This window comes from Tursiops truncatus, chromosome 15 (genome assembly GCF_011762595.2).
Source record: "Tursiops truncatus isolate mTurTru1 chromosome 15, mTurTru1.mat.Y, whole genome shotgun sequence".
Taxonomy (NCBI): domain Eukaryota; kingdom Metazoa; phylum Chordata; class Mammalia; order Artiodactyla; family Delphinidae; genus Tursiops; species Tursiops truncatus.
Window position 1 is genome coordinate 8,260,341 of NC_047048.1, and position 14,321 is coordinate 8,274,661.

A 14,321-nucleotide genomic window follows, 5' to 3' on the forward strand; every position below is an offset into this window, starting at 1 on the left:
AGGCAGCTGCTTACGGGGGCTGGAGCCAAGGAGCCTGGGGGCGAGTGCCCTCACACGCCAGACAGAGGGCTGACTGACCACTGCCCCCCTCCCACCCAGGCACTTGCTAGGAGGAGGCCGGGCTGGCCCAGCCGTCGTGTCCCCGACAGTCTGGGCAGCGTGTGTGCGTGTGTGCGAGTGTGCATGAGCGTGTGGGCATGCGGGTTACAGAGAGCCTGGCCCGGGCGAGGCTGAGGGAGGAGGAAGTGGGTGAGCAGAGGCATGGATGGCCCGTGAGGATGACAGAGCGTGAGGGATGTGACTGTGATTCTGCCCAAGGCCAAGTCTTTTCCAGCTGGCCCTGCCTCTTCCACATACCCGCCCCAGGACAGAAAATAAAGCCGGTGGAGCCGCAGGCCTCATGTTCAGGAGGGAGGTCTTCCTCCCAGCGTGGCCAGCCACCCCGCGGCTCCTCCACAGGTGCCGGCCCGCCGGCGTGTGCCTCCAAGGGACGCAGGCGGAGGCTGGGGGCCACCGCCTGCTCCCACCCCAGAGCCAGGCAAGCAGCCGGCGGAGGTGAGTTGGAGCCAGACAGGAAGGTGCTTCTCATGGAGTATGTGTGACTCACACTCAGGCCCAGGTGGGAGTGGGGCCTGCAGCTAAAAACACCCTGCTAGGGGTGGGGGGTTCCCTGTCACAGGTGACAGGCCCATCTTCCCATCCAAGTCGCTGTCGCTCCTGGAGAGAACCCCGCCCCTCCCATCTGGAGGTTTTCAGCAACTCCTTCCAACCCCCCCCACCCCACCGAGGACCCCCACCCCACCGAGGACCCCCACCCACCTCACAAGTCGGGCCAAGTTCATATTGAAGTTAAAGCCAGGGAAGCCCAGTCTTGGCACTGGGGCTGTATGATCAGGGTTCAGGGTCCCCTGTCACCCATCACCCCCACTGCTCTAGGATGCCTGAATTTCCAGCATTAGAACATCATCCCTTCCCCTAAGAGACACAGCCTCCTGAGTGGGGTCACCTGGGAAACGTCTTCAGGTCAGAGAAGCCGCCCCCATGTGCCCAAGAGCCCGCTGTCCAGGGAGGAGGCATGGGGTCAGGAGGCGGACTCGGGGGAGAGGAGGCCCAGCGTCCACAGTGGGTTTCTCTAGTTGTTTTGTTTGTTTGTTTGTTTTTGCGGTACGCGGGCCTCTCACTGCCGTGGCCTCTTCCGTTGCGGAGCACAGGCTCCGGACGCGCAGGCTCAGCGGCCATGGCTCACGGGCCCAGCCGCTCCGCGGCATGTGGGATCTTCCCGGACCGGGGCACGAACCCGCGTCCCCTGCATTGGCAGGTGGACTCTCAACCACTGCGCCACCAGGGAAGCCCGGGTTTCTCTAGTTTTGTGGGGCCCACTGCCTGGTCTCCCAGGGCTCACCTGGCCTCCAGCACAGAGCAGCGCAGCCGGCAGGCCCGGGTCCCCAGCACCACTTCCAGCCGCAGGTGGATCTCGCCCTGCACCTCCTCATCAGGGTCGACCTCCGTCAGATGGGCCCATCCACTGAAACCTGAGGGGCCGCGACTCAGCCAGGGCGCTGGCCCTTCTCTCTCAGCCCCTCCAGGCACCACGGGCCCCTGCACAGGCCCCTCGGAAACCTCTCAAGCTCCCACGAGGCAGGGGCTGCTGTCCCCAGTGACAGATGGGGAAACTGAGGTTCAGATGCTGAACAACAGTGGTTAAAAGAGCCTGGGTCAAAGTCCAAGTCCTCACCCTTGGGCCACGCTGCACTTGGTGGCCCTGACCCTGACCCATCCTGGGACTGGCCTCTCTGCCTCAGTTTCCTCATCTCAAAACAGGGGGAGAGTGGCTCTCGCCCAGGGGTGCTGGGAGGAAGGCCTAAGCCCAGACGGGGGTGCGACGAGGCAATGGCATCATTAGGGCCACTGGCCCCCAAGGGACTGGCTGGGGCCACAGGCAGGACAGGCCTCAGGCCTGGCAGGGGCCAAGAGGCTCTATGAGTCAGCAGACGCCCCTGCCCCCAGGCCTGCCCCAGCCTCACGGACAGGAGCAGGTGTGTGCCGGGAAGGCCCCTTGAGAGTCACAGGGGCTCCGGCAGCAGAGTCTGAGGCATCTCAGAGCTCCTGGTCTGAACCTTCACTGGCAGATGGGGACTCAGTCCAGAGGAGGCAGCACCACGTCACACGGCGAGGCTAGGGCAGGGCTGACCCCTCCAAACAATGTCCGCATCCCCAGAATCCTCCAAGGCGCTCTCCAGCCTGGCCCCGCTCCAGGCCGACCCCTCAGACTTAGGACACTAGGACCCAGGCTGAGGGGACCCCGTGGGGTACAGAGCCAGCCAGACTGGGAGGAGGGGTTCCCACACCTGGGCCATGCAGCATAAAGAGGCCCCTTCCTCTGCCTGCAGACGCCTCAGATCCCACCACTAGCAGCCCCTCTTTGCCCTGGGGGGATGTGGTCCCAACTGAGGGCGGGGAGAATGGGGCACGGAGGCCGGGGTGCAGGAGTTGGAGAGGGCCACAGGCCCTTCTGGGGAGGGTAGAAATGGCTTTTCCTGAGCATGGGGGCCTGAAGGAGCCCAGAAGAAGGGTCTCAGAGTGGAGGATGGGCCGGGGACTGGGCAGACAAGTGGGGGGCTAGGGGAGGGAGGCCAGGGGAGGAGAAAGAGTGGGCTCCCTCCCGGGATCTTACCCTTAGGGTGAGTAGCCAGGGTGTCCCTGGTAAGGCAGACCTTCCCGATGACGTCGTCCCGGCTGGAGGGTGGAGAGGGAGCCAGAGCTGGGCGGGGCTCGGTGCGGAGCCCAGGACCCCTCCCACACAGGTTGGGGCCCCTGGCGGGAGCAGGGAGACTGACACTCCAGTCACTTACCGTAGCCCACGGAGCTGGACCCATGACCCTTCTGTAGGCCCTCTCATGGGCATGGGATATGTTTCCGCACGTGGACTGACACACATGCCCACAAACATGCCAAGCTCTTCTCTCCGGGGGCCTGTTTCCTAGCTTGCATCCCCGCGCACACACAGCCCAGTGCACGTGCACACGCGTGATGTGGTGGGAGCACAAGGAATCCACACACACATACACAGACGCCGCACATCCAAACCCTGCACCTTCCAGATCCCCCGGGCTCCCCCTCCCTCCAGGCTGTAAAGAAGATGCCGTGACCAGCAGTCCCAGCAGTGAAATGGGCCAGAGAGGGACAAGTGGTGGGGTCTGGGCCCCAGCTGAGGACTGGGGTTCCACCCACCTGAGGGCATCCTCGTCCATGACGTAGAAAGCCACCGAGTGGAAGGTGGGCAGCAGGTGCACCTGATACTCCTCGCCCCAGAAGGGGCACAGGGTCTTCCACACAGTGGCTGTCCTGCAAGAGAGGACCCTCAGCGCTTGCCTGGGCCGCCCGCAGGCCCCGGGCTGGGACAAGGCGGGGCTGTGTGGCTTGAGCCCACCTTTCCCCACAGCTGCCTCCATTCCCGGGAAAAACTGCTCTGCTAGGTGATGATTCTCCCTGTCCCGGACCCACCGGCCATCACCAATCATTCCCTCCTGACCTTCCTCTCTGCCCTGGGTGGGGCACAGGCTGCATCTATCAGGCCATTTTCCATTGGGGGAAACTGAGACCAGAGTTGGCAGTAGCTGGCCTCAGGTCACACAGCAGGACAGTGGCAGAGCCAGGACCAAAGCCTCCCCCTGGCCCCTGATGCTGGACAGACTCACTGTAGAGGCAGGGGGATGGCCAAGTTGACTCTGGAGACAGAGAGTCCTCCTGGGGGCCCTGAGAGCCAAGGTCTGGGTCCTGACCCACAGAGGTCCTGTATGGGCAAAGCCTCACCCAGTTCTGGCCGAACCCCCCAGGACAGAACCTTCATCACATAGGGCTCAGCAGGGTGTGTGGATGTGGGGAAGCTGCAACTCCCCAAGGACCCAGATGAAGGCTCAGGGGATCACCTTCATCCCAACCAGTTCTTGGACAGGTCACTTGAACTCTGGGGCCTTGGTTTCTCTGTCTGTCATTGAGACAATCAGAGCATGCATATCTCCCCCCTCATGGTGCCCATGCTCAGGAGAGAATCTGGAAAAAGGCGTCTGCAGTGAGAAGAACTCTGTACGGCAGCCTTGGTTCTCAATCAGCAGTGGACACCCAGATGGGCAGAAGAGCTGAGCTGAGCTTTGGCCATGAACTTTGAGGCAAAGGCCTGAGTGAGAGAGGGGACCAAACAGCAAAGACCCTGCCAGAATCATGGAGCCCATGGAGAAAGGGATGCCCAGGGGAAGCGGCCCTTCTGGACAAGTTAGTTCTTCTGTAAACAGGATGTGACCCTATTGTACGGAGCACGCTGGAAGCATTAAACGGGCTGGAAAAGGTTTCTCACAGGGCCTGGCAGAGACCACATTCCCTAAGTGACGGCTGTGGTAACTAGTCATCATCATCTGTCCCTTCTGCGGGTTGTAAAGAGCGACAGAGTCGGGGAGAGGCCCTTGCCTGAGCACCCAGCCCACGGTAGATGATCCCTCCGTGGGCGTTAAGGTCAGCAATTAGCAAGCCTAGTGGGTCTTTCTTACCTCCTAGCAGGCTGTTAGGGCCTGATGGGCTCCAGGGAATCAGACGCTCCAAGCCCTTGCCACGCACATTTCACAAACACACACACACACACACACACACACACACACACACACGCCAGATGCGTGAGTTCAAACGGGCCCGGGGCAGCCCATCTCACTCACCCTCGGGTGGGGGTGGGGCGAGGGCGGTACCTTATGATGGGCTCGTGGTCCACCTTCACGATGCAGTAGGGATCGCTGCTGCCCGTGCTGCAAGAGACAGGCGGGGAGGGGCTGACTGATGGGGCGGCCGGCCGTGGGCACCCCTCCTTCCTCCTCCAGGGGCTCCCAGCGACCCCAGGAAAAAGACAGTCAAGGCTGAGGCACCAGGTCCTGGGCTGGGACCCAAAGATTCCTCAGGCAGGAAAGTACCTCCACCCTCGGTCTGGGAGGGGGCTGGTGAGGCAAAGGCAGGATCGCGCGCCAAGGCTCCCCTGCCCGCTGCTGGCCTTCAGCGGGGGGGATGGTGCTTCTCCTTCCTGCTGGCTCCCACAGCCCCCCCACCCCGCCCCACCCCAGCCAGGGAGGACAGAAACAAGTCACAACAGCCTACCCCCAGCCAAGTCAGCCCCTCACTCTCTCCGCTCAGACTTGCTTCCTCCAGTGCCTCCCGCCTGGACTGTCTTCCCACTCCTCCCAAGACCCCTCCTCAGTCCCCTTCACTAAGAGTCCTCTCCTGTCCCAGAGGCCCGGAGTAAGGGCTCCCCTGCCATCCCCCCGCCAGCCCCCTCCCTGGCACGTTTCCCTCCATCCCAGCACTGCTATGAGGTACTGTCGTCAGCTGCCTCCCCTACCCGTCTATGAGCTACCTGAGCGTGAGGACCACTTCTGTGTTGACAGGGTCCCTTGAGTGTTTGTTGGATGAATGAATGAATGAACAAATAAAACCATTGGCCTCAAGCTCCCAGCCATCTGGAAAAGAACGAATGGGCCAGGCAACCCAGACCACTTGGTTCCTCCTGTCTCTGTTGGTGGGGAATTGATTCCTGGGGTTGAGGGCAGCACCGGCCTGGCCCAGGGCCACTGTTGGGCAAGAAGCGGGGGCGGCCTGTCTTCAGAAGTGCCCTTCAGGCCTGGTATCCATAAAAAGGAAGTGTATTTGCATGTTGGAGTTTGGGGAATTCCAAGCCCAGCTTCCCTTCTCAAAAGGGAAGAGGAAGCTACTGGAGACAAACATCTCCAAAGGTTCTCCTTACACTGATGGGAAATGTCTCCTAAGACTGGGCACTGCCCACTGCGCAGCTCAACGAATGAATCCCTACTGAACAGTGAGGTTTGGGGCTCCTGTTGCAGGCGGGGTCACTGGGGTGGGCAAAGGCCTGCGGGCAGGAACAGACCTAGTGTGCAGGGCTGCCATGAGCTGGGGGGCTGGATCAGAGGGGCGGAAGGGGGCAGTGTCAAGAGTGGGCTGAGGCCAGATTTAAGGACCTGCGCCCAACTGTGGCTGGCCCAGCCTGGCTCCTTGTGGGGCCTCTATATTTAGGGCCTTGGCAGTCTCCAGGCTGTGGGATGGGGAGGATCAGGGTAAACCCCAAAATAGCCCCGGGCCCGTCCCCAGGGCCACTGGGCGTGGGAGCCAGTGGGTCACTGGTCACCATGAGACTCAGCTCCTGTATGGCTGACCCAGGCACCCAAGGATGGGAGGAAGCATGACAGAAACAGGTGGGCTCTGGAAGCTGTTGGTGATAGGGTGCACAGCTGTGCTCTGTGCCCTTAAGGGGACTAAAAACCCATGAGTGGAAGTGGCCGGGAGGCAAGTGGTCACTGTGTGATGACGCCCTTCCTCAGAACTGCCTCAGTCAAGATGGGTCACCATGGATGAAAGTGAACTCCCCGTCCTCAGAAGCATGCAAGTCCCAGCTGGAAGGGATGCTGCTCGGGAGACAAGCTGGGGCTGATGAGGTCCAGTGGGGCAGGCTCACCACCCCCCGTGCCTCCAGCACTTGGGGAGGGTCTCCTGTGATCTCCAAACCCCCGCCATGCCTAAGCCAACGCTCTGCATGGCATTTGCGAGGCTTGGTCCCCACTGAGCCCCCCCGGCAAGCTTGCAACCTGGGTCCAGCTCGGTTGGCCTGTCAGCAGCAGACTGGGTTTGAATCCTGACTTCTCCCCCTACTGGCTGTGTGGCCTTGGAAAAGGACTTTCCATCCTGAGCCGCGGTTTCCCCATCTACAAATGGAGCATATCTACGTTATAGGGTTAATAAGAGGATTAAATGGGAAGGTCCTGGACACATCTGAATCTCCCCTACTGTGGACCAGGCGTCCCAAGGGACCTGGCATGCCAAGACGAATGAGTCATGGTTCCTGCCCTTAGAGTCACGTGGTGCAGGCAGCCCACGAAGAAGCAATTGCTATCAAGGGCTTTGTCCTAATTCCAGCTCACCCGAAGTGCCGGAAGGCATGGAGCAGGGGCAAGGAACCCTGCCCAAGGGCACCAGGGAAAGTCCTGAAGAGGAGTAGAGGTTTGGAAGAGGTTTTAAAGGGTGAATAGGAGTTTTCCAGTGAACCCTGAAGGGGAGTCCTTGAAGGCAGAAGACTCACACATGTGCAGAAGCAGGGCTGTGAAGGCCAGTAGCCCAAATGTGAGGGACTGGGGTGGCGGAGGTTCACAGCTGGATTTAAGAGATGGTTGACGGTCAGAGCTGTGCACACCAGCCTCTATGCGGAAGGCAGAGGAAAGGAGGTAGGGGGAGGTGAAGAGGCAGGAGGGCAGGGCAAGGAAAGAGATTCTGGAGGCAGAACGCTCAGAACTTGGGGGCCCCTCCCCTGGGGATGGAAGCACCTGGTGGTGTCCCTCAGCTGTGCAGAGGCAGGGCTGGGCAGGGAACCCGGCACCATGGCTCCCAGGTAGGCAGAGTCCACAGTTTCACCGCCCTAGGCTGCTGAAAGCCTAGAGTCAGGCACTAGGGCCAGCGCTGCAGGGATGGGGAGGGAGGCAACAGATGGAGGGGCTGCTCCTCCCAGGCGCCACCAGCCAGAGGAGGCCAAGCTGACCTAGATACCAGTGCCCGCATGGGGGGCGCTTAGATGCTGGGCCTGGAGGCCGAGACCCCTCTCAGAGCTCATCTGCCTTCCCACCTGAGAGACCACATTCCCAGCTCCCGCCCCAACTCCCCCCCACGCAGCGAAACCCACCTTGAGACAGCCCGCCCAGCACCCTCCCTCACCCATTGCCATGGCAACTGCTGAGCCAGGCCTCCTCAGGCCCAGGGGGCCTTGAACTGGAACTGCTCATGGCGCTGAAAGTGCTGGGAAACTCACAGGGGCCACTGTGCGCGTGAGGGAGATGCCCTTGGCCTGTCCTCCTGCACCCCACTCCCCAGTCCACCACCTCTCTGCATCCGGGAGCTCTCTGAGGAGCCCGGGGGTGGGGAGGCTGCCAGACTTTGGACCATATGCTGCCTCCGGGCTCCCCCGTCCCCGCCCCCTCCTCTAGGCAGCCAGGCCCCTCAAGCTTCGTACTTTCCACCGCTCTTATCGGAGAGGGATTCCCACCTCCAGTTTACAGCAGGGAAACTGAGGCTTTGGGGACAGTGAGCTGCCTAAGGCCCGTGCAAGGGAGCCAGTGATGGGATTGGACTGCTCAGCTCTGGTACCTATTGAGGAGGGTGGGGGCTTCAGAAACCTCCTCGAACCTGGCCAGGGGCCAGGGAAGGTCCTAGGAGTCAGTGCTTGTTAGGAGCCCTAGACTCAAGGCCTTGCTCCGCCACTTGGAGCCAGCATTTCACGTCTCTGAGCCTCGGTTTCCACATCTGTAAAATGGAACGGTGAGAACGACCTTGCTGGGTGGTTGTGAGGATTAAAGGCAATGGCTCAGGTAAAGCCGAGGCTACAAGAGCAGCTACTACCCAGCCACCCCATCCTGCACCGGTCCCAGCCTCTTGACCTAAGGTCCACTCTTCAGGCCAGCCCCTCCCTTCCCAAATGCACAGCAGGAAGCCCCAGGACAGCCCCTGCGCCCCATGGTGTTTCCCCTGCACTCCCAGGTACTAAGGGTTCCAGACCTCCTGAGGAAGACCCCTCGTTTCTAGGGGGGGCACCCCACACCCTCCAGCCACACCCCACTCCCCCCCCACACCGGCAGTGCATGGAGACAACTCCTTTTCGATGTCTCCCCCACGCCCAGCTCCTGTCCTATCAAAGCCCCTTCCCCTCTTGAGGGGCCGTTCTCTCCCTCCCTATTCACTAAGGACCCTTACAGATCCCCGCCCCCTCCCCAGACCCCGGCCCTTCCCTGTCACCCCCTGTCCGGTGCTCGCAGCAAATCTCACTGTCCCCATTTCCCTGCCAGTCTCCCACTGCAGCCACACTCGCCACACCCTCACCACTGCTCTACTTGTGGGCGGGCCGTGTGGACCCCAGAAAGGTCAGGCAGGCATAAGGGGCAGCTTCCCTCCCCGGAAAGTTGGGGTTCCCTCCTCCGGCCGCGCTCACATGTCCTTGGCGGGCAGGTTCTTCCCCTCCACGATGCGGATGAACAGCGAGCTGCGCTTGGCCATCGTGGGTCCGCGACGCGGGGTCCTGGCACGGGGGAGCCGGACGCCAGGGTCCAGGGCAGCGGCAGGCGGCGGTCTGGCGGGCGCTGGACTGGGCGCAGGAGGGGCGGGCCCCACTGGGCCTGGTAGGTAAGCGCGGGGGCGGACGAATCGCTCCCACTTCATTCACCCCGCCACCGCCCCATGTGAGGAGGGGGGACACAGCGCCCGGGAGGACCAATCGGAAGCCGGGGCTCCCCGGGGTGGGCGGGGCCGTCCCGAGCCGCGGTGCTCATTGGGCACCTGGGGCGGTTTAGGGGAGGGGCCTGAGCTGAGGGGTTGGGGAGCGCTGGCTGGAGCTGAGGGGCGTTGGGCGCCCGTCTAGTCTAGTGGAGCCGTAGGGCCCCCGGTGACTTGCGCCACGGGTCCTTGTGGGCGGCGGGCGTGGTCCGAGTGCCTGTACCCAGGCACTCAAGGGGTGTGGGCCCGAGTGTGCTCTGGGAGGCGTGAGCAAGTGCGGGGATGCGCGGGGGTGGGGGGTGGGGGGTCGTGAGAAGAGGATAGCCCTGGCCACCCGAGGCTGACGCTTGGAGGCCCTGCAAAGGAGTAAATTGAATGGATGAATAATCGGATGAACTTAGTAAACAATAGGAGTGTGTGTGTTAGAGCTGCGTGGACCCAGAAGGAGGGGAAGCCGGACAGCTCAGAGATTTGGGGGATCCAGAGGTGCGGGGGCCAGTCTGAAAGACCTGGATTATTTGGGTGAACCTGCTTGTGAGGAGGGACCTTTCTCAGTCTCACCTCATTTACGGCTTTTACATCCCCTCAGTGGGGATGTGGGAACCTGGATGAGGCGCTCAGGTTCATAGAGGGGAAATTACTTGCTGGAGGTCACACAGCTGTCCCCTGGCAGGGCTAGGTCTGGCTTCCCCGGAGCTCCGTGACTGAGGGCCTTTCCACAGGGGGCACGACCTTTCTCCCAGACTTGGTGTCTAGAGCTGAGTTTCTAGAATTGTCCCTCTTCCCAGATCTAGAGGTCACAGTCCGGGGCTGGCACAGCAACAACTGGCCCTGGGCAGCTGGCTCCCGGTGAAGGTATTGCCCCAAGCATGACTGCAGACTTGGGTCCTAGCCCCAGCCCCACTACTCCCTTGCTGGGTGACGCTGGGTGGCTCCCTGAACCTCTCCGAGCTGGTTCCATTTCATCACCTGCAAAGAGGGAGCAGTGACACCTGCCCAAAACACCCAGGACACACTTCGTGTCGGGGTGCCTAGCAGGTTCTATTTCCTGTCACATTTTGTTTTCTTTTCCTATTTTGTTATTTATACACTACATGCATGCTTTTCCAAATTCAGAAGGCATTGAAGGTTTACAATGCCTTCAGTGAAAAGTCAGTCTCTCTTCTCTCCCAGCCACTTCCACTCCCCTGAGGCAGCCACTATTCCTGATCCCTTGTGCATCCTTTTGGACAGTCTCTGCCTACAGTGCATCAGCAAACATGTGGTTTTCTTTTCTTTCGTTCATACACAAATAGTAGCTTAGTGGTTACACTGAGAGTTTCACTTCTTTTTATCTTGGAGAGCCGTGCATATCTGTACACAAAAAACACCCTTGTTCTCTTTGCCGCTTACCCAGTTTTCTGTTGTGTGGAGGTACCATCCATCATCTCTTTGATGTCCCCTGCTAGTGGATGAGCAGGTTGCCGCCATCATTTGCTTTCACCGAACAATAGCATGGCTCACATGTCATTTTGCACGTGAGCAAATGTAACCAAAGATAAATTCCTAGAAATGGAATCCCTAGGTCAGAAGACATGTGTGGGCGGGACTTCCGTAGGATGTGCCAAATTTCCTGCTGCAGTGGTGGTTTCAGTGTACACAGCCATCAACATACAGGAGAGTGCCAGCTCCCCTGTGTCCTCGCTAGCACGCTAATTATCAATCTGTGACCTTTGGCTAAGTGATCAGTAGGAAAATAATGGTTTCTCAGCGTACTTAGGGCTATTTTTTCAGGTGGTTTATCAAGGCCCTTATCAGTCATCCTCAGCTACTGAGATTTGCCCCCTCTGCCTGTTCATCCTTCAGGCATGCGCCCCCACATCCCTGGGTTTGGGCGAGGCCCCCTGGGGAGTAAGAAGAAGTTTGTTGGCTTCTTGGTAAATTTGGGGCTCACTCCCCACCACCGTGGGCTGTTCTCCCCAGAGCCTTCAGCCTACTCAGCCCCAAGCCAGGCTCCCCTCCCCCACTATGAATTCTAGACCCACGCTGATCTGGTCATTGTCCCCCAGTAACCTCCAGTTTGTCACGAGCCCTTCTGGAGTATAGCTTCCAGAGTGGGGCTGGGCCTCCCTTCTGTGCTCTTGCTTCACAGAGCAGACATGAACAGATCAAACCCGCCCTTCTTCTGGGCACTAGATCTTTTTTTTTTTTTTTTTTGCGGTACATGGGCCTCTCACTGCTGTGGCCTCTCCCGTTGCGGAGCACAGGCTCCGGACACGCAAGGCTCAGCGGCCATGGCTCACGGGCCCAGCCGCTCCGCGGCATGTGGGATCTTCCTGAACCGGGGCACGAACCCGCGTCCCCTGCATCGGCAGGCGGACTCTCAACCACTGCGCCACCAGGGAAGCCCTGGGCACTAGATCTTTAATGATGCTACTCACAATCCCCTTAGCTTTGGGGGGCCACACTTCCCAGATTTCTGGTTTGAAACAACAGAAACCAATTCAGACTAATTTAAATAGAAAGGGGTTCATTAGAGGCTATTGAGTGTGTCATGGATTCTCCGGGAGAGCCAGAGAACCAGGCCCAAAGGCCACACCCAGCCAGGGACAACGCCCCAAATTACACGCCAGAAGCGGCTTGGTGCGGACACCCCCACTGACGCCCTGGCCAGACCCCTCACCTCATGCCGACTCTGGACGCCAGGTGCTGCCAACACGACTGTTACCCAGCCGCACCCCCTGCAACCCCATGGAGCTGGGAAAGCTGGGGCGGCATCTGTGCTGGGAGGGGCCTGCCTCCGAAGATGGGGTGGGGGGAGGGAGGAAGGCCCTGGACAGAGGAAGGGGGTTCAGGTGCTGGGCATCCCAAAGGGTGACGGCAGTCCCTGCAGGGTCTTGAACTTCTCCATGCTGCACCCCAGATGACATCCCTTTAGCACCCACTAGATGCCACCTGGACTCTGGGCACCCACGGTTTTCTCATTTGGTTCTCATGACAACCTGTGAGTAGGTGCTGTCATCCCTTTTCTCCCAGTGGTTCCCGTGGTGTCCGGCATCCTGCATCACTCCACTTCAGAAGAAAGGGAGGAGGCTCCGTGGGGGCTGCCGAGAGGGCCTCAGGCTACTGCCCACCCTGACCGCATCCCCACTGACACGCAAGACCCTTTCCTCTGCACTGCCCGGTCCCCGGCCCAGTGTCCTCAGAGCACAGCCTCTGAGCACAGGGACTCCTGGGGCAGAATGGGGTCTACACAGAGGATTCAGCCAGGGAGGCAAGCCGAGCTTCCAGCACTTTCCCAGAAACCAGTCTCTGGGGAGGGGGTGAGTCAGAGGGTGGGACGGGGAGGGGAGCTCAGCCTGGCTCCACCATCAGTCCAGACCCTCCATCTCCGGGGGCGGGCTACAGAGGGGATCCCTTTCCTGAGTGGACCACTGCTCTCATTTCCTATTTCCCTCATTCATTCATTCAGTCAGTCAGTCATCTGCTTATGTCGTCAGCATTCAAGGACTGGTGCTGGGGATCCATGGGAAAACCAACTGCCCTCAGGGGGTTCACAGTCAAAGGGAAGAGATGGACATCGAAGGGCAGGTAAGCACTACAGCAGAGAATGAATGAGGAATACAGAGGAGGGAGGGGCCCAGGATCTTCAAAGAGGAAGGGACATTTGAGCTGGCTTTCAAAGGATGCACAGGTGTGCATGATGGGGTCCAGGTGGGAAGGGGTGATGCTCCCAGTGGAGGGCGCAGCCTGAGCAAAGGTGTGGGGAGCGGTGAAGCCTGGGGTGTTCTGGAAACATCCAAGAGGGAGGTGTCAGAGGCCTATGGAACCTGAGCCTGCGAGGGCAGTTGAGAGCCAGCCAACGGAGGGTCTTGACCGCTGGGAGGGAGCTCGGATGTCCTCCTGGGCAGGGTTCGGAGCAGCAGAGTGACGTGGATGGACCCGGGTGCTGGAAATTCAATGGGTTGACATTTTGAAATGTTAGCATGTGGGTCTCCTTCCCACCCTGAACTTCCTGTGCCCCTAACCCACGTCATTTGAATCGAGTACCCCTGCCCACATATTTTTAGGGACCTACAAAATGTTTCAATTTCTTTTAGAATCAGAAGGAAGAATGAATAGGAATGAATATGTACCAACGAATCCAGCCTGGATTGCATCCATCTCTATACCAGAGTGGTCGTAAAATATGTTTTAAGACCTTGACCCACACTAGCAAAAGTGCCTAAGCCTCGTGAAAGTCTTAGTGCTCCTGGCACAGGCCAGGAGGCAGCTCTTGAGTTTCGAAGCATGTCTATGAAATTCACGGCAAATCAGTAGCGTAGAAAGAAAAAAGTGATTGAATTGCAGAGTCTGGGGTTTTGAGCATCAGAGGAGACTTGGAAGGGCCGGGAGGACCAGCTGCTCCTCCAGCCTCTGCCAGGGATGAGGAAAGAGGCTTAGACAAAGGTGAGCCCCCTGGGTGCTACCCCAGGGAGGGGGTCGGATCTGAATCGGCTGAGATGAGAAGTGAGGGTCTGATCAAGATTACATTGAGTGGTAGGAAATTAAAATTTTATTTCTGGATCTCCTGAGCTTGTGTACTGCATGCCTTGCCCATCACACGGACTATTTTTGGAGCTGCATCAGCCAGGGCTCCACTCCACACCCCAACAAACATTTAAAAATGCACCCAGTGGGGTGTGTGTGTGTGGGGAAATGAGGGGTGGTCCAAAGGTACAAAGTTCCAGTTATAAGATAAATAAGTCCTGGGGAGGTCATGTACAGTGACTATGCTGTATTGTACGTTTGAAAGTTGCAAAGAGAGTAGATCTTAAAAGTTCTCCTCACAAGAAAAAACTTGCAACTATATGTGGTGACGGATGTAAGCTATTGTGGCGGTCATTTCCCAGTCCATACCTATATCAAATCATTAACCTACAACAAATGTTGAGTGTCAATGATATCTCAGTAAAACTGGAAAATAAATTTTAAAAAAGTCACCCATACCATGTTCCTCAAAAGATTAAAAATAGGATTATCATATAATCCAGCAATCCTAC

The 14,321-nt window shown here is 59.1% G+C and overlaps 1 protein-coding gene across 19 annotated transcripts in view; it reads right to left on the minus strand.

Moving 5' to 3' along the window:
* Nucleotides 1-9,274, minus strand: part of RASA4B (RAS p21 protein activator 4B) — a 30,440-nt gene extending 21,166 nt beyond the window's left edge. For 8 of the 19 annotated variants that reach the window (XR_012326004.1, XR_012326005.1, XR_012326001.1 and 5 more), the window contains exons 1-5: nucleotides 9,020-9,267; nucleotides 4,737-4,793; nucleotides 3,232-3,345; nucleotides 2,675-2,736; nucleotides 1,403-1,532 (exon numbers count right to left, since the gene is read on the minus strand). Coding sequence is in view for 13 of the 19 variants with exons in the window: in XM_073791980.1 (XP_073648081.1) it covers nucleotides 1,403-1,532; nucleotides 2,675-2,736; nucleotides 3,232-3,345; nucleotides 4,737-4,793; nucleotides 9,020-9,246 (590 nt within the window). In the remaining 6 variants the exon portion in view is untranslated. Of the gene's footprint in view, nucleotides 1-1,402; nucleotides 1,533-2,674; nucleotides 2,737-3,231; nucleotides 3,346-4,736; nucleotides 4,794-9,019 lie in introns of all 19 variants that reach the window. The other 11 variants (XR_012326006.1, XM_073791986.1, XM_033839763.2 and 8 more) reach the window with 7 other exon arrangements.
* Between the last annotated feature and the right edge of the window lie 5,047 nt (nucleotides 9,275-14,321).